At 39.3% G+C, this 19,874-nt stretch overlaps 1 protein-coding gene across 2 annotated transcripts in view; it reads right to left on the bottom strand.

Moving 5' to 3' along the window:
* The window catches only part of atp2a3 (ATPase sarcoplasmic/endoplasmic reticulum Ca2+ transporting 3), a 111,448-nt gene that overhangs the window by 67,612 nt on the left and 23,962 nt on the right, over nt 1-19,874 (bottom strand). For both annotated transcript variants that reach the window (XM_074671466.1, XM_074671465.1), the window contains exons 2-4: nt 17,916-17,933; nt 17,496-17,578; nt 2,731-2,835 (exon numbers count right to left, since the gene is read on the bottom strand). In XM_074671466.1, coding sequence (XP_074527567.1) covers nt 2,731-2,835; nt 17,496-17,578; nt 17,916-17,933 — 206 coding nt within the window. The remainder of the gene's footprint in view (nt 1-2,730; nt 2,836-17,495; nt 17,579-17,915; nt 17,934-19,874) is intronic.

The following is a 19,874-nucleotide window of genomic DNA, read 5'->3' as shown; positions in this document are numbered from 1 at the left end:
ATCTGAGATGATACATTACCAAAGCCCAGTACCTGGCAAACAGTATCAGTGCTCAACGGTACCAATTCTTGGTACTTTTTGTGTGTTTATGTGGTAATTAATATTAATTTGATTAATAATAAAATCTCAAAGTTTTTCAATTTAACATATTTATTTCTCAATGAATAAACTTGGAATGCTGTGTTCATGTCCAGTAGGAAAATCGCCTACTCTTTCACTCCCTCACAGTCGCAAGGATGCATACAGGTACCCAAACATGGGAAACTTGTGTGAATTGGTACTTGGTACTCCAGACAGAGTCCAGTCAGCACCTATAAAAGAACCTCATTCAGTACCCATCCCTAGTTTTAAAAAACAAAGATCAGGCTGGAAAAAAAATGCAAAATGTATTTCTTAATCAAAAGTAGAATGAAGCCTCTGTGGAACAATTATCATTTTTAACTGTAAGCTCTTTCAACATTTTTAAAAAGTTGCTGCATCCCCATCAAAATAAATAAATCAGACATAAACATCCAGTTTTCTTCAATGACTAGTTTGCTCTGCTCATGTTAGATTAATTTGTTATTATTTGCATGAACATAACACTGTGAACTGAAAACTGTTTATGTATTAAAAAGTTAACCTGGTAATGAGATGCAGCATGGGGCGCTGGAATAGCCTGCTGCTAGGTAGCACGCCCCTGTGAGGTGACAGCCCAGGTTAAAATCTAAGCTGTGACTCAGGCTGAAAGGTATATTTTTAATGTATCTTTGTTTAGACCTGAACATCCCATGTCACTCTGGTTAAATAGATTTTAATATCAACGAGGCTTATTACCTGGTTAAATAAAGAACTCTATATAGAATACATTAAAATTGCAAAATCAACAATAAAGATTTTTCCTTCTCTCCCTGCATGTACAGTTCAGGCAGTCACATGACTACTGGTGTCTGTATGTTAATGTTGATGACTTAAAGTAAAATCTAGCAATAAAACTGCATTTTCCACTAGGGATGGACCGATTTTTGGCCAGCAGATTATCTGGGCTGATATTTGGCATTTTGGGGCATATCGGCATCAGACTTTTTTTTAATCCTATGGCTGACAATGCTAATGTCAATGGAAAATCCCATTGACAGGCTAATGCAATTAGCATCGTGACTATCTTACTGTGTATGAGCTTATTTTAACTTCCACAGACACAAAAATCACTCCTCTTATCAATACACACAGGAATATGTTTTTCTACCTCTTAAGGAATGATAAATGTTTTAAACTGGAGACACTCAGGAGCTGCTTGTTGATGCTTCTCTGCACAGAATTTCTCCTTGTCTACACTATGGAAGCCCTGGATGGTCAAAACATTTTAAATCAGTCATTTAAACCAAACAGAAAATCAATTTAACTGCATCACATGGCTGTAAAAGGCATCACAAACTCAATTCTGTCCAGTTTTATTGCAGTTACATAAAAATTTTTTGGAAGACTTTATTTACCATAGAAAACTTTAGCTATTTATTTCTTTAAGTTTTCATTTAACTTTATAAAACATACTGCTAAGCCTGTGAGCTGTTTAATAAACAGATGCTTAAGGGCATTTGAATCCAGTTAGGTGTTGGAGTTTGTATTGCTCAAAATTTTTATGCCAATATTTTCACTTTGACTGCAAATTAATATCTGCTTCAAATACCAGCCTACTGATAACCAGTATCGGTATCAGCCCCCAAAAAATCCATATCGGTCTTTCTCTGCTTTCCACATCCTTTGTATTATATTGTTTTTATTTTCCTGGAAAAATGGCAAGTTTTTACTGAACCCATAGTCATATCGCACTGTGTTGATATCTAGATATCTGGCATTAACATGAGGATAAAATATTTTGTCCCAATCGTTCAGCCCTAGCTGTGACACTTTCCAGTCTTACACTCCTTTCTGCTTTGTCCACTCTCCTCTCTGAATAAAGGTACAAAAAGCGTCGGGGGCAGAGGAGTGGGACCATTACCACATGAGCTGGGATACTATGGGAAGAAAGTTTAGCTAAAAGTTAGAAGCTGTACACATCAGCATGGCTTCGACATATCTGTGCCACTGCAAAGCAACAAGTATACCAGGCTAACTGGTGAGAGATGGGGTGGATGTGTAAACTTCTACTAAACTAAACAGAGACAAGTCTGGTGCTGATGTTTTTGAGCATGGAGGGAAAAGAAGGAGAAACTGAGGTGGATCTGGAGCTGTTACCTGCCTATTGGTTGTCATCAGTCTGAGCTGGTTCAGAAATTCAGACAGAATTATCTCCATGGAGTCTTTAACGTCTTTTTCTACACTTTGAATTGGCTGTAGAATTACTGCAGGATGTAAACGTTTTTGATATAACAATCCTTCACACCTGGGAAGTATCCCTGCTCCATCTCTGAGTCATTTTTTCACACCAAAGAAGAAAAGTTGTTTTGCTTTCACTCATTCTAACCAAAAAGGGCACGTTGCACAAGGTCGCTGGTTTGTTTCTAATTTGTAACAAAGACTCAAGAGCTTCTTCCTGAACAGTTTTAATACAGTAAAACACTTTGTCCTGCAGATTTTAGCACAAAGAGTGGATTCATGTTTGTTTGAAGAGCAGGGGAACAGGTTTCAGTTTGATCATTCAGAGTTTTCTTGTTTATTCTGAGCCTCTGTGACCATCTGCAGAGACAGACAGTGTTACTCACGAGTGTGCCATTTACACAGACAGACAGGATGAAAGGTGGATCTCACCTGCCAGACTCCGATAACAGCGTTGGCGATGAGGATAAGAAGAATGACAAGTGGCTCAACAAAGGCAGTGGTTGTCTCCTCTCCCTCCTCAAACAGAGCCAACACCTAGATAAACACAGAGCACGAATCAGTTAGATGACATTTCACGTTCATACGTGGTCGCTCGTTTTCAGGGACAAGGTTCAAACAGTCATGATTACAGAATCTTGTAATCAACCCTGTTGGAGCTTGAAAGGTTTTTAAGCAGTTTTAAAATTCAGACAGGAAGGAAATGGGAGTAAGATCAGAATTCAGTAAGCAATCTATTGCAAACAACAATTAAACTGAAACAGTCTGTTCATCAGCTGATCAAAAGTTTAAGACCACATCCTTTAAAAGCCTGTATCAGCAAGGCCTCAACAGACCATCACTGCTGTTGTTGGATGTGGTAAAAGAGTCGTTTTGAATTTCTTCAGAGATCCTGAGGGTTAGGGAACAAAAAAGTCAAGAGGTAGATCCAAAAAAATTCACCAGCATTTATCCAGAGGATTGATGGGCTGTCCGTCAAGACACAGCACGATACTCGAACCAAACTGAGGCCACTATTGGAGCCGACTGCAGCCCAATAACCATCAGACGACATCTGAGAAAGAAGAGCTTTAAGGAATCTTCTTCAAAGGCCTTGTCTCAGTCAACGCCACAAAACTGTCCACTTGGACTTTTTCAGAGAGCAGCAAACGTGGAGAAAGTTTTATTCTCTAAGGAGAAAAACCTGAACCTTATGGCTTCAACATTACTGACATGACCAGGAGAGCCCACTGGAGATGTTTTCATGGTGGCACAGTGGAGGGGGCGCCATCATGATCTGGGCTTTTTACTTCAATGGACCAATGGAGCTTCAGGTTGGTCAGGAGCGTCAAACAGCGGCTGGCTCTGTGGAGATGTTGCAGGGGGCCTCCTTCATGACTGAGGGCCCTGGTCTGTGTGGTAATGACTGGGTTTTTCAACAGGACAACGCTGCAGGTCACAATGTTCCCCTGATCTAAATCACTCTGAGAACATTTGGGGATGGATGGAGAGGGACGTTTACAGAGATAGACATCAGGTCCAGACAGTTGATGCCCTTCATGAAGCCACTTGGAGCAACTTTTCCACTTGCCTCCTGGAAACACTCACATCAAGCATGCCCAAACAAACTTTTGAAGTGATCAACAAGAACGGTGGAGCTACTCATTGCTGAGTTCTTCTTGGAAACTTTAATTTCTGCTTTTTTTCTTCTGTATGTACTACTCGTAACACTACTATTAATACTGCTTGTATTTTTGTATTTTATGTACTTTTGATCGGCTGGGATCAGTTTTACAAAGGTAATCCAATCAGATTTTGGTTATTGGATAGGATTAAATCCTGAAAATGGGTTGTTCAAAAGGGAAAGAAGGAATTTCAAAATGGGATTGGATCATGTCCAATCCTAGTTTTAATCCGGATCAAACCTTCAGTTTGTGTTGCTCAAGACTTTTCAGTAGGATTTGGATCACTTTACTCTAAAAAATAGGATTATCCTGATCCCAACAGGGGGCAGGATTTTAAGGTGGATTCCAGTAAGAAAATATGTTAAAACTTTAAAACTAATCAAATAATACATCATTTTTTTAAATTTAGTGTCAACACTTTTAAATGTATTTTGCACTTGACTTGTTTGACCGTGACAGTGATAAAGTAGATAAAGTAAGTTAGGCTACCACTGAAGCCTTTCAGTGAAGTAAAGTAAAGAAAAAGAGAAACTGAAAGAGCAGAAGCAGAGATACTCCTGGCAGAGGAACAAATCAAACCGAGCAAACTGCAGAAAACCAGAGAAAAACTTCAGATTCGCTTTCTGGAAGCAGAGCTTCAGAAAGCTGGGCTCTCCTTCACAGATAAAGAAGAACCCTGAACATTTTTTATTCATTTGCTAACTTTAAAAAAAAAACATTTCAGACAAATGTCCCCCATGTATTTTTTTAATGTACAATGTTGTGGCTCAGATGAGGGGTCATAAAAGAAATTAAAATGGACTGGATGTTTATGTTATTTTTGTTTTTTTGGTTTCCAAAATAAAAAAAAACACCTACAATGACCCCATGTTGGCTCTCCTACCTGTTCTTCTTTACAGAGCTGATATTTTGTCCCGTTTAAAGCACTGGTAATCTGGATTTGGTAATCTTAAAAACTGTGTATTCGGGTCAGGGTGATCCAATCCAATGTTCCTTTGAAAAACCAGTAATAAACTGAGGTGGCTTACATGATCCTGGATAGCAAGAAATGGGATTTCCAAATCCAGATCATTTTGATCCGCATTAAATTCTTTGAATAACTGGCCCCAGATGAACAGCCTGTTGTTCATCAGCCTGTTTGCAATAAATTGCTTATTCAAATTAGCCTAGGACAACTTTGCAGTTGTAAAATGTGTCTCCCATGTGTCCTGATGTCTTTAGGGGGTAAACTGTTCCAGTTATAGTGACAATAGAATCATAATTTTGTTTTCAGGAAACCCAGAGCAGAATGAATCTGCCTTAAAAAAGTCAGGACAAGAACAAACATTAAATGAAATCCTGCAGAAAGTGAAATCTCTGGAAAATTAAACAACTGGGATCACCCCTGCATGAAAAAAAAGCTTATTTGAAGTCGTTGTTAAGAAGCTTAGCTGTGCAGGAGTGCATTTAGCAGCCCGGCCTGGTTAAGATTCAGAACACAAAGGCTCCTGGATGGTAGGAAAATTAAACATGAATTAACATTTACACAAGACTCTTGTAGGATCTTCCTCTTTCTGAGGAGCCATATTTGTTCAGGCGAGCGTGCGCAGAAACTAGAAGTCTGAACACTTCACGCAGCGTGATAGTTCAAACAGCGAGCAGGGAATGCTCTGTGAAAAACCTGAGCTTTGTTTACCTGCAGGTTTAAATACAGATGAGGGGTTTTAATGAGTCACAAATATTTAACACATGTCTCATTACATGTACTTCATTCAAATAATAATGTGGAGCACTTTTGACCTTCACATGTAATTAACACCTTCACATTGAGTCCTGATGGAAGTTAAAAACTGATGTGATGAAAAATAGGTTTCCATGAGTATTATTCACTCTGCAGATGTCACAGCAGAGGATCTGTTCTCTGACCTTGTCCAGATTATGACTTTATCTTTTCTTAAAGGAGGTACGAGTTCCTGTTTTACTGGTGATCCTTATCCGGCTGTTTGTAGACCGACTGTATTTTCATATTTTCTAACCTGTACATATAACCAGTTTCTGTCTCTGTGAGGATCACCCCGAGCAGAGACAGCTGATGGCTAAAACAAACAGCAACCTGTACGTTTTAAAATATAAACACAACCATAAAGTTTGTTGGAGTACAAACTAAGTGTTTAAGGCTTTAGGGAAATGAAGACTGATCTTTGAGAGAGATCAGGCTCCAACTGGAGATTTTAATAAGTCATGCTTGTCACACAAATGACACAAGTGCGACTAGAATTTACCACAAACAGTGATAAACAGTGACATCTTTGAGGGCATCAAGAAAAAAATTCTGAAATTTTCTTTTTCTGAAATTCGATGTATAGTCTTGAAAAACCTGAAAGAATGAAGCTTTTTCACATTTAAAACATTAAAGCTGAGTGAAACATTGCATCGTATTGAGTCTCCTCACGAACAGCTTCAGGGTGTCCTCCTGCCAGTGAGGTCAGCTGTGCCTCTTATTGGACAAAGTTTAAAATCTTAACATCTTCTTAACAGTTGAATTGTCATAGATTGCTATTCAGACCCAAAGCGTTTTTTGAGCCAGGCTGTAAAAATGTTTATTTTTGCTGCAAAAATCATCCTCTCTGAACTGGTTGTGTAAGTGGTTTCTGGTGTTCCTACAGCCAGCCTCAAGTGGACACTCGAAGAACTACATCTTTCAGCCCATAACCACTTACATTCATCCTCAACAGCAAAAACAACTCACAGCACAATCTGATCACACATCTGGTGAAATCACTTCAGAGATTTAGAATAAGAATAAGATTTTAAAAATCCTCCTCAGCCTGTTGACACTGTGGTTGAAACGTCTCATGCTGGTGTCAGAGTGGGAAAATTATGCTAGTTAGCTGCCTGTGCTTCATAGATGTATCCTGTATGAATTGGCATGCACCCAAAAATCATGCACTGCTCAGCCCAGCGCTCACGCTACATGTGTGGATTAAAGGTAACAGCTGTTGTTTAGAATAGAATAGAACTTTATTTGTCCTTCAGTCAGTGCAAAACAGTGTGAGACAAATACAACGAATACGACAGAAAAATATCTCAATCCCAACATTCTGTAACTTCTGTTCAAGTCTTAGAGATCTAACCAGGGACAGAAGGTGCAAACTAGCTTAGCCTGGTATTAGGCATCGGTGCCAATCCAGCCCCTCAAAACGGGATCAGGTATTGGTGGAAAAGAATCACTCCAAACTTGACACTAAGGCTAAACTATGATTTAGTCTACAGGGTATAAAATTTTACAATCAAATAGTCATTTCTGTAAATTATGAAGCATCTTTTTAAACCAAACTGCTGTTAAACATTTAAACACTTATAGTCTAAATAAATATTAACTTCAGAAATTCCATATGTACTCATTTTTTCTATTACTCAAAACATTGCCAGTCTTATTCCACAGTAGAGCATGCAGGTTATTACTTAACGTTGGTATCGAATCAGGATCAGTATCAGTATCGGGCAATACCCAAAGCCCAGGTATCAGTATCGGTACCAGAAAAGTTGGGTCGATGCATCCCTAAACTAGCCATGGCTAGATACCTGAATTCATGGCATCTACTTTGTTTATTTTATGAGAAAATGTTTCATGCATTTGTTACCGCTAAATAAACAAGTTTTTTTTATAAAAACATATAATAGATAGTGACAAGAGCAACAATGTTGGAAATTGAGAAATTTGCTTCATTCCTGTTAAAAATTTGAGTCAAAGTCAAAGCTCAACAAAAATATTTCTGCAGAAGTTCAGTTTCAGATCAGTTTTCGAGTCAGTGTCACAGATCAGAACAGTCCCATTTCCCCAACCTGCACTAAAAAAAAAGAAAGCTACCAATAACACAACTTTTTTACTCCTTATTTATTCACTGTACCTACATTCAAGTCACGTTGCATTACGATGAATCATGCGTCATAAAAACGACGTATCTAATATATATTCATTCATCTAACAAGGAAGCCAATGACAAGATGCTGCTTCTATGGAAGCTTTACCATCTGTAAAAACACAAGGGACTTTGTTTTAGCTGTGTTAATCCATCTTTTTTAAAAACTAATGAATAGACTCTAAATGTCTTGAGATAGTGAACAGGTCATTAATGGGATAATGTAGAGTTAGTGGGTGGTTATGCAAAATAAGATTCCCCTCAGGGTGAGATGACACCCCTCTGCTTCACATCAGGGTCTCTTACTCTGTGAGGATTCTCTGCAGTCCCATCCAGCTCACTTATCCCTTGCTTAACAAATCATCTTCAACATTCATCTGTCCAAAAAATTAGCTCTGATTCCTTTTTGTTTTCATCTGATGAATGTTAAATTAATCTGCACCCTTCTCTCAAAGCTCTTAATTTGTCTCTACTCATCTCTAGGAGATGAAACCCTGGCTGTTCAGCTGCTAAATGCTCAATTATGTTCAACAGGTAGTGGCTAACTTCTGTCTGGCTGGGTTTTGGCACTGGGCTGAAAACAAATAAATGCTTTTTTAGACATTTTACAGCTGACAACAGCTGCTCTCTGTGGCTGAAAATGATGATGCCAGTTAATCACTTTTGGAGTAGCAAACCAAAACCTGAGCCAAAAGGCCTCAAAATGCTCAGGCATACGAGGAGAAACAGCAGATTTCAGATAAAACTGCAATTGTGAGTTATTTAGAGTTGCTTTCTTAAGTCGTACAATGGGAAAATAAGTACTGAAGACGTCACCTTTTTTCTCATCAAATTTATTTCCAAAGATGCAATTCAAACAAAATTTCTACCATTCATTAACTCAAATAATCCACACATGAAAAGAAATCACAACGTTCAGGTCCATTAATAATGATTATTTGGAATTAAGTACAATAACACAGGAAAAAAGTATTGAACACACTAACTGAGACTCATCGAATACTTAGTGGAGAAGCCTTTGTTTGCAATGACAGCTTCCAGACACTTCTTGTATGTTTTAACTAATGGCCCACACTGCTCAGGTGTGATTTTGGCCCATTCCTCTGCACAGATTGTCTTTAAATCTGGAATATTCTTTGGTGCCCTCTGGTGAACCCTTTTCTTTACTTCTTTCCACAAATGTTCAACTGGATCTAAGTCAGGTGATTGACTAGGCCATTCTGACAGATTGATTTTCTTTTTTTGAAACCATTGGAGAGTCAACTTTGCCGTGTGCTTTGGATCATTGTCCTGCTGGAAGGTCCAGCCATGTGTCATCTTCATCATCCTGGTGGATGGCAGCAGATTCATATCAAGAATTTCCCCATACATGGCTCCATTCATTGCTCCGTCAATTATATGAAGTTTGCCAACACCATGAGATGAGAAACAAGCCCATGCCATGATGCTTCCACCTCCAAACTTCACTGTTGGTGTAGTGTTTTTTGGGTGATGTGCAGTGCCATTTCTCCTCCAAACATGGTATGTAGTATGACAGCCCAAAAGTTCAATTTTGGTCTCATCTGACCAGACAACATTCTCCCAGTATTCTACAGGCTTGTCAAGATGCTGTTTAGCCAATTTTAAACCAGCTTCAACCAGCCTTTTCTTGAGGAATTGAGTCTTGCGGGCTGAGCGTCCATAGAGACTATGGCAGTCGAGTGCATTGCCTATTGTTTTCTTTGTAACAATTGTACCTGCTGCCTCCAAGTCTTTCTGGAGCACTTTCAGGGTGGTCCTTGGCTCGTTGAGTACTCTTCTGACTATCTTTCTGACTCCCTGGTCAGAAATCTTGCACAGAGCTCCTGTGCGTGGCCTGTTGATGGTAAGGTGGTGCTTCTTCCACTTGTGAATAATGGCCCCTACGGTGCTGACTGGAATATTCAGGTGCTTTGATAGAAGTCTGTAACCAGTTCCATTCTGATGCTGAGCAACAATCAGGTTGTGAATGTCTTCAGAGAGCTCTTTGCCTTTACCCATCATGAGGTGTGTGGTATTTAACTGCTTGGTGAAAAACAACCTTTTTTATAGGACCATCAATTTGCTCTAGCCCAGCTGATGTTGGTTTGCACTAATTGGAAGTTCAAGTAATAATTACTGACAGATTTCAGGTGGTATGGTTCATTTCCTTGCCAAAGTATACAGCCTTTCCATGGTGTGTTCAATACTTTTTTCCTGTGTTATCGTACTTAATTCCACATAATCATTATTTATGGACTTGAATGTCATGATTTCTTTTCATGTGAGGATTATTTGAGTTAATACCAATGTCTGGTAGAAATTTTGTTTGAATTGGAAATAAATGTGATGAGAAAAAAGTTGATGCGTTCATTACTTATTTCCCCCACTGTATCAAACAGCAGCTTTCTCTATGAAACTTTATAAAAAGGAGCCTCAGCTTCTTCTCCATAGAGACGGCAAACAAACAAAACATGCACTCCTCTGTTACTATAGTTCTGTCATGCATCTGCAGCCAGAAATATCAAGTGACGAATGCTGAACCAAACAGATTATAAAAGTGTCAGGAATGGCTGAAATAGCTGATATGAAGAATGCCGGACTACATTTCAGGGAGATCATTGCAGCACAGAAATGACCCCACATATCCATGCCCATTATTTTATGAATGGGAGGTACAGAGGCTAAAATTACAGCACCACAAAGGCAGAGGCAGAAAAGGAGGGATGATGTGGATGTATTTCTCCTTGATCTGATGGGGCTTATCACATGATAAAGGAGTATATTCTCTGCAGAGTATTGAGCACAGGAGCCTACGTCACGGCAGCCTGGGCCTGGTCGATAGCTCATCATTCCACGTGATTTGGGACACTAAATCTCCCTTCTGACTGAGCTGAGAGCAACAAAAGCAGTCCTCTCCGAGAAAACCATTCAAAGACATTTCATTCAGAGAGAGGCTTCCATATCCAGCTCTGAATAAGGCTTCAAATTGAGAATTTCTTCTGGTTTTACAGAACTCATTGAGGAGGAAATTTATCTCCCAGGCAAAATGAAGCAACGATTTAACATTTTTGAGACATCACCAAAAAAACCCTTTAGAGCTTAAAACACTGCAGTTCTCACACTCCACATGTATTACTGAACGCTGAGACACATGCAGACAGATGGCCCATTATGACTGAATATCTCCTGAGTTCTGAGCATCACACAGAGCTCTGCAAAACAGAAAAACACATTAAGTCATAGCACGCTGATCCAAAGGAACACTCTTAAGGTCACTCACTGAAAAATGAACGGCAAACAAAGAAGTATCAAAATGTAATCTAAGAGTGACTCGGCCCTTTAGTCCACTCCTGCTTCAATCTCCTGACCTCATCAGCATTAGCTCGGCTTGGTGCAGTGACGTGGAAAACTAAATAAAAGCTCAACCATGTTTCTTTCCTCAGCTCAAAGGGAGGAAGTGCTCTGATTGTTTCAGGTGGCGGCTGTGGCTTTTGGTGAGGCCATACTCTATTAAAAGTCATATCGGAGAGTGGTCTGACTGCAAGCTTACAGCCTCAAATGTGGGGACAGGGACAATGAGACACTGGTAAAGTTGTGTGAAGAACACTCCAGAGACGCTGAGTATCTGAAGTGTTGGTCCAACAAACCCCCAATTATGCTCTTCAGGGTGATACTGCAAAAGATTTGAGGGTTTTATCATCTAAAGCACACAATATCACCAAATACACAAGAGAATCTGTAAACATCTCTGAACAGGGCAAATAAAAAACACTGGATAGCTCTACTTTCAATGCCCTAAGGCACAAAAGCAGACATGACTCTGTAGTGGAAGTCTCTGCATTAAAAGCAGACATGAACTCAGTCTATTGCTGCATCCACTAAAGATACCACAGATACAATTTAGACATGTGGTGACCTTTTGGAGTCAGTTAAGATTCCCTGAGGATGGGGTTCACAAAATATCTTCAATCAGAAACTTTATATTTATAATTGCATTTTTAACAACATTAGGGAAAATATAAGCAAAAAACAAGGGGTTCGAATTATTATGAAACCATGAAATGAGAAAATGTTTGATCTAACCAGGATAACTGGGGTAACATTGGAGGCAGATTAATTTAGGAAACAGAAATATGTGCACATAGGTAGTCGGATTTTCTGCCGATCACGAAAATTAAATATCATTTTTGTTCATGTGGCATCACTATTTTGAGGTCTTAGGCCGAAAGGTTTTGTAGTCCCTGGTTTAGGATCATTTAAGATGAAGTAAAAACTATCCTGTAGTTGAGCAAAAAAGTTTGACATTCTTTTTGGAAGACATGGACGCAGCCATGCTCGCACTCTAAAGAGAAGAACCAACATTTTATGAACACACAGTTCAAATCAAGTTAGAGATTAGGGATGGGTACCTTTCACATTTGAAACGATACGGTACCGATGCCTGGCACCTGGGAATTGGTACCAGTACTCAATGGTACCAAATTTTGGTACTTTTTTTGTGTTTATGTGGTAAAAAATATCAATTTATTTGACAATAAAATAAATATATTATTTTCAATTTAACATATTTATTCTTCAATATATAACCTTGAAATGCTGTGTTCATGTCCAGCATGGAAAATTGCCTACTCTTCCACTCCCCCACAAGGATGCATTTAGGTACCTAACAAGGTACATGAATACATGAGTATTGGTACCCAGTACTTAAGACAGAAAAAAAAAAAAAAAAAAAAAAGCAGCCAATCAGATGGTAGGAGGTAGGAGTCTGTGGGCGGGACAATGCGAGGAACAGGGCAGTGACTGCAGACAGAGAAGCATGGCTGCACCAGAGCTAAACATTAAGAGAGTTTTAAATTTATTGCTTATCTGCCGTCAAACTAACAAAAAAGGCCGACGCCAATATACCTCAAAATGCCAAATATTGGCCAAAATAATCAGCCTGGCGAATTATCAAGCAACTCTGAAGGTATGGGGATACATTAATACCCATGACATAAGTAGCTTACTTATCTGGGAAGGCTCCATTGATGCTGAACAATTAGTACAAGGTCTGTGAGAGAGATATTTTGCTATTGAGACAAGGTCTTCTAAAGGCCCAACCTTGCATATTTCAGCAAAAAGTTTTTTTGTGTTTATTTGGCATATCATCAGAATCCTAAATTTTTGTACGTTGCTTGTTTACTGACAAACTGTTCTAGCTAGGCCTGTGCAGATGCTGGAAATGTCTAATCATATCTGGCAAAAAATAAATAACAAACTGAATGAACCCAGGGACCATTCCTTCAGCAGAACTTTAAAACTTTTTTTTTTGCAACATAGCTTTTCATTTTCAGATAATATTCCCTCTTTCATATGAATTGTTGTAGTCTGTGTGTCAAAGTGGAAAATATGAAGGCCACACGTGTCCCAGAGCCGGCCTCGTTTTGTCTGATAATGTGCTTCAGTCTCATTACATGCAAAGCAGAGTCTAATCATCGCAGTTTGAATATTCAAAATTTCAGCCAAATGAGTCCCAGGGAAGGGTTCAACTTTTACTCCTCTGTCCTCTCTTTTCCTGCCACTCCCGGATAATACCCAGGACAAAACTGAGAGCCAGTGGAAAAGTTTAAAAGCTTAAGGATTAAAAAAGTATGATTTATCAACAGGCAGGATCTGCAGAGGGTGATATATTCCTTATTTAAAGTCAGATCAGGTCACTTGACTAAAAACAAAGCAGGCAGGGCTGACGCTGTCGAACAGCTTTAAGAGTCTAACAGAGGCTTTGTTCCTCTTCAAAACAGCTTTTTAAAGTGAGGACAGCCTGGTTTACATGAGGTAAAGTGAGCCCACACTGCACAGTCCTGCTCTAACAACCCGCCCACACCTCCTCGAAGAGCCTCTCACCAACAACCAGGGAGGATACATTGTGTCATATACATTTATAGAGCAATTTTCCTACTTTCAGGAATAGAAACAGCAATTCCATCCAGGGACTCCGGGGACGTGTCGTAACAGATGGAAAAAAGTCATTATGCAGGCAGGATTCCCCCTCTCCACCCCTCTCAGACTTTCACAGAGCAGGGTCACCGCGGTGCCAGGTGCAGCGGCGGCAGATGGAGTTATGATGGATGGTTGTGTTTCCAGCGTGGCTGAAAAGCTCTACCTGTTTCCTATCAGCAGAGATGGTGGTATCTCACATAAACACTTTTTACTGTGCTGGAAAAGAATTTAAAGCATCAGGCAAAACATCTCCTTTCCAAGTGATAAACACAAACAGGTCTTTTTAGTAGTTTGAATCTAATTTTGTTCTTTTTTTTATTACGAACATCATATTTTAGAGTTTAAAGTTACAAATGAAAGTCTCTGAAAAGTATGGTTGAGCTATCTGTAGATGAAGGTCTGTAATAATGTCCCTCAAAGGAGCTCTTTTTGACTTCTACCTTTTACAGCCAGAATATATCCATGTGTATTTTTTTATGTCTTCTTCAGTTCAGGAGTTAAAACTGCACTCCTTCTCTTACTCATGCCTGTTTAACACAGTTATAATAACTTCTACTTTGAGCTAAATTAATCCAGCTGTTTGATTTTTTTAACCTTCAGAAGCCCTTTTTATAGTCTCATACTTATTTTGTTAAAGGTCTCATATCGTGAAAACACATTTTTCAGTGTGGATATGTAAGAGTATGGTTGCTTGAAACCTCTGAATTGTTTTTGTAACATACATTGTAGGAAAAGATCACCTCTGGAAGTCAATTTGAATTTGTACCTGTGGCTTAAGGACTATTGATTTGCATAGCCATGCATGCAAAGCTCACCCCGCTATCACTTCACAAGTGATTCTGTATCCTCCGATTCCCTGATTCTTCTAGTTTTACTTTGCAGAGTCAAGAGGTCACAGGTTAGAGATGGACACACCAGATGCTTTTTTGTAAAATACAAAAACAAACAAAAATGTACTCAATTTTTGTCCACAGTTGGTGCTAATCTGTCTGTGAAGATCGCCTCACCTCAGACTGCTTCAGTAACAAAAGTCAGCATAACTGAGCTGAGATTGGTGTGACACTGTTCCTCACAAACACATCTTTAAAAAAGTTTTGTAATTTGTAATGCTGCCACTTTGTGAAAGCATTCACATTTTAGTAAAGAGGCATTTGTCTGTGTGCAGGTACAGGATCCCCTAGGGCACTCGCCATGTTTGCTTCGGTGCTTTTCCGCCTCTGCATCTGTGGTACACCTAAACATGTGTAACTACATTTAGTGTTATTGCTGTTTTTGTTGTGATCAATAAATCAACCTTTGTCAAGCACCAGTCTTTATAAATATGTTTTGTATATGACAAGAGTATTATGTAGTATTTTCAAGATGTGTCACTGTGAACACATTGTTGAGTAGAGGAGAGAAACATAAAAGCGGAACCTTTTTGTCACTGTAGTCACGCACTCTGGTTGCCTTCTGTGGACAGACGTCCTGCCCTCAGACGCAATCTGGAGAAAGATACAAGTGCTCTGTTCTTCTGACTCTGAGACTCTACCTTTGTTCTACAGGTTAGTAGCCGGTTAAAACCGCAGTAAATGAAAGCATTAAGCTTCATATTACTTTTGCAGGACATAGATTGTAGTTTCAGTTTGTGTTTGTATTAAATTAAACATAAGTTTATTGAATCACAGGAAATCGGGGTGGCAAAATGTAGTCTTGCACTTTGTTTAATCTCTGTAGTGTTTTTATACTTGGCATAACGCTCCCATTCATGTTTGACGGCTCCTGATGTGACTTTAGGTGCATTTAAATTAGGGACGGACCGATTCTCGGGGCCGATATTTGGCATTTTGTGGCATATAGGCATCTGCCTTTTTTTAAATGTGACGGCCAATAAGAAACAAATTTAAAACTTTGCTGTTACAGCTGTGATGCAGCGGCTTTGCTGTCTGCAGTCACTACTCAGTCCCCAGCACTGTCCCACCCACTGCACCATCTGATTGGTTCCAAGCAGAGCCATGGCTTGGGAATCAGCCAATCAGCAGTGCAGTTATTACAGTTATTACAGTTACATTGAAATTTTGGAAAACTTTATTTACCGTTGAAAACTTTAGCTATTTTTTTTAAGTTTTCATTTAACTTTATAAAACATGCTGCTGAGCCTGGGTGCTGTTTAATAAACTCATGCTTAAAGGTATTTGAATGAAGTTAAGTGTTGGAGCTCATATTGTTCAAAATTTTGACACCAATATTTGCACTTCGACTGTAATATCGGCTTCAAATATCGGTTACTGGCCTTCTAGACTACAAATAATCGGTATCAGTCCGGAAAAATCCATATCGGTCTATCTCTAGTTTAAATGTTCTTAAGATGTGTATTTGTTTTGTAATTCAGAACCAGTCGTATTGAGTTAATGATCTACAGTCTAAAGTGCAATGTACATTTATGATTGAGCTATAACACTTCGATAAGAGTATGGATGAGCAATCCTGGGTTTTGCACTCTGTGTCACATCAGTTTGTGAAAGATGTCTTATGTGATCTCTAAGTCACTTTAAAGTGTTTTAAAGCAAAGAAAATAGACAGTTCAAAGCTTTTGTATGTAGAACTGTGATAATTAACGTTCAACAGGACAAAGAAAATGCACTATGTAATTTGTTCATGAGTTCAGGACTTAAAGAGACGCAATCCAAAGATCGATGCAAGTGCTCCTGTTCTTAGTTTCCCCACCTACTCAGGTCACTGCATGGATGGCTGCAGATCCTAAAAAGAGTCTTGATATTTGATGATTTATGAAACTAAATTCAAACTCTTGCTAGAAAATGTTGTAAACGGCTAAAAACTGCTATTACATAGAGCCTTTTGACGCCTGTAACTGCTGCTGGGTCAGTTTTAAGATAAAGTGAATCTTATTCTCACACTGACATTCACACAGCAAATATTGAAGGAAGTGATAAAGAGCAAGTTATTTTTCATTGGGAAAAAAAAAAACAATGTGGGCATTCAGACTGCAGGGTTATCAGACCAAACAGTGATCCCTGCTGTGGAAAAATGAGGCCGATGTGGCAGAGCAAAAACAAAATGCAGTTCTTTGAGTGTCCACTTGAGGCTGTCTGTAAAGAAACCCAATCATCTAAACATTTGATTTTATTGAGGCTGACTTTTGAACAACTATGGACATAGGAAGCTGGCAGGTGATCAAAGTGAAGGAAACTTGTGATCTGTCTCAGCTTCACCCTTTCAAGTTTGAGCCAAAGTTAAGCTGAGACACTATTTCCAACATGGTGACCGCTGTCGTGGCGCTCTAAAACATCTCTTCAGATACAAAGTGTGACGGTCCTGTTTGATATAGCCCATTGTTAAGATGTTCAGGCACTTCAGGTTGGAAATCTGAGTACTTGAGGGACCTCAGCCTCTCGCTGAACCATACAACACTGTGTAGAAAAGCTGTAATAGACAATCTTCAGCATGAACGAGGCGCCCTAACCGAGGCGAGCAGCGCTCTTACAGGAATAATTGCTACCTAAAGCTAATGGAGGACTCTATTAAGTGGCAATTTCCTGTCCACTGTCCAATTTGGTTTCCAAGTCCCACAGGAAGAGTACATTTGAGAATCAAGATTAAGAACAAATAAGATGAGGGCTAGTGGAGTTTTAATGATCTGTGTCGTACTTACAAATGAGACACAGGCAGCCAGCAGCAGGATCCTGACCAGGAGGTCCTCAAACTGCTCCACCACCAGCTCCCACAGGGACTTCCCTGGAAAATGCAAAGACAAATGCACATCATTTCTACGCATGGCAGTGAAATAAAATAAAGGATTTCACAGAGGAGAGGAGAGGAGCCAGAGTATGCTTTAGTACTTAAAAGTGGCGGAAAGTATCCGTATGCATCAACTTTATTTCTCTGCTACACATAAGCAGTTGTAAAGAGAGACAATCCCTGTGTTTACAGAAGAGAAGTGATGTGTGCGCTTCACTGGTGTCCCCTCCCAAAGTTTAGCCCTTCAGTCCACCAAAGAGAAAAGCAGTGAGACACTTAATCAGGTAGTAAAAGGGAGGAGGACCTGCAGCTCACAGGAAAAATCAATATTTACCTTCTTCAGCTGGGAGCTCTGTGGATGTCACACCACCACGGTTGTAAAGGGATCAGCCGGACAGGACAGGGTGGAGGAGAGAGACAAAAAGAAATCAGTTAATACATTTGATCGACTGAGCTTGGCTGTAAAAAGCAGAGACACACACATTTATCAGTTGGTAAAAGATGATTGAAGCTGAAAAACAGAGGCAGCATGTTGTTTTTCATCTGCTTTGTCTGTTTGTTAGTATGCTACAGAGAGGAACTATTAACGACCTCTTCTCTACTCTGTATGTCTTAAATTCAGGCATTAATACCTTTCGTGTAGCCTCTGGGTTCTGAGAAACCTGATGCATACAGACAGTGTAATAACAAACAGCTTCATAAGACCTAACCAGGGCCTCTGATACCACTTTGATTGCTCATATCCTGCTCCTGCAAAAGGTTATCTGAGATCACTGAGGGTCCGTCAGCTACCCAATGCTTTTAAATCATCTGCAGGATTGGACTCAATATATCTTCTGTGAAGAGGATGGAGGAGTGCGGTCTGTTCAGATGAATCTCTCTGTGGTCAAAACTCGCCTCAGCTGCCTTCACATAAAGAAACAAAAACACCAAAAAGACAAACTACAATCTACAAGCAAACACAAATTCAAAAAAAGGAAAAAAAATATTAATACTTCTTTCACATTCTTATCCATACTGTACAAGATGTAAACAAAACAACAAAAAAGAAAGAAAATAGAAAACCATGATACTACTTCCTTTTTGCTGTTGATGCGCACTATGCCAGTATACTGAGAATAGTTTATTTCAATACTGTAATGGGTAATAAATTACCATGGTGTCAATACCAAAACTGTAGAGTGGATTTATCAAAATGATGAACACTGAAGGTCACTATCGAAGTATACATTCAATACTGCTGTCTACTGACTCTCTGCGTCTGAGCACAGGTGGGAAAAATGTCCCGTCCAGCTTAGAGGTTAAACTGGTGCTACAACCACCATTGAGTCACCCACTCAAAACTACTTATGTAGCGACCAGTTAGCTGAATGTGTTGTTTACATTGTTTTTAGATGCACACAAACAAACCAGGAAGTGGTGCAGAAACAGACGACAGTTTTTAGATCAGCTGATGGTGATTAAACACTGTTTCAGATTAGTTTTGATGCTCATTTGTTGAGGTGATTAACAAAGCAAAAAATAAAAATCATTTTATGATTTCAGGTTTTCATTTTAGTTCAAGATGCTATGAGGATTTGTTTTAATTGGACTGCATCGCCACCTTCAGGCCAGGAGTCTCTGCGCACCGTCGTAAATTACTTTTGGCGAGGTGTGTTTGTTTTGGAATTAAATGGAGATCGGATCAAAACAAATTTCCTTTTTACTGGATACAATGCGCTGAGATAAGGTATTAATCAGTACAGTTATATAGCACATACGGTTTGAAAAGTGACATCAAGCTAACGTTGTAGTAGCTGGCTATATGTCAGCCAGGTGCTCTAACGTATCTGTAGGCTAATGTGACAACAAGTAAAACTGTCAGTTTGTACAGTAGTTAAGTAGCTGTTTATATTTAGCACAGCTGGCAGCCTGGTGCTCTAAGACATGTCTGTAATGTGTAACATTAGTGGATCCTGGTTATGTCCTGCCAGTCATCTACCAATCAGAGCTAACGTAACCTCACACTTCATTTTATTGATAGACTCTCAAGTTTGAACAGACCACTGCAGAATAACTGCTGACTGTGGGTTGGAATCGGTTGGAATCAAGCTTTTTCAGTATTACGTCAAAAATAGGCCTCGAAAGATTGTATCAGAAACAAATGGGTTAGGGAGTTAGTTAGGGACTGATCACTACAGTTAGGTAGCGATATGGTTTGACATCAAACAACTGTTGTCGCTGCCTATATGTTAGCGACCTGGCAGCCTGGTGCTCAGACGTATCTGCAGGCTAACGTGATAACAAGTATACA

This window comes from Halichoeres trimaculatus, unplaced genomic scaffold (assembly GCF_033239565.1).
Source record: "Halichoeres trimaculatus isolate MK-OKI-2021-1 unplaced genomic scaffold, fHalTri1.1 fHalTri1_scaffold_6, whole genome shotgun sequence".
NCBI lineage: Eukaryota > Metazoa > Chordata > Actinopteri > Labriformes > Labridae > Halichoeres > Halichoeres trimaculatus.
Note: the sequence above shows the minus strand (reverse complement) of the source record. Positions and strands in the feature narration are given on the sequence as shown.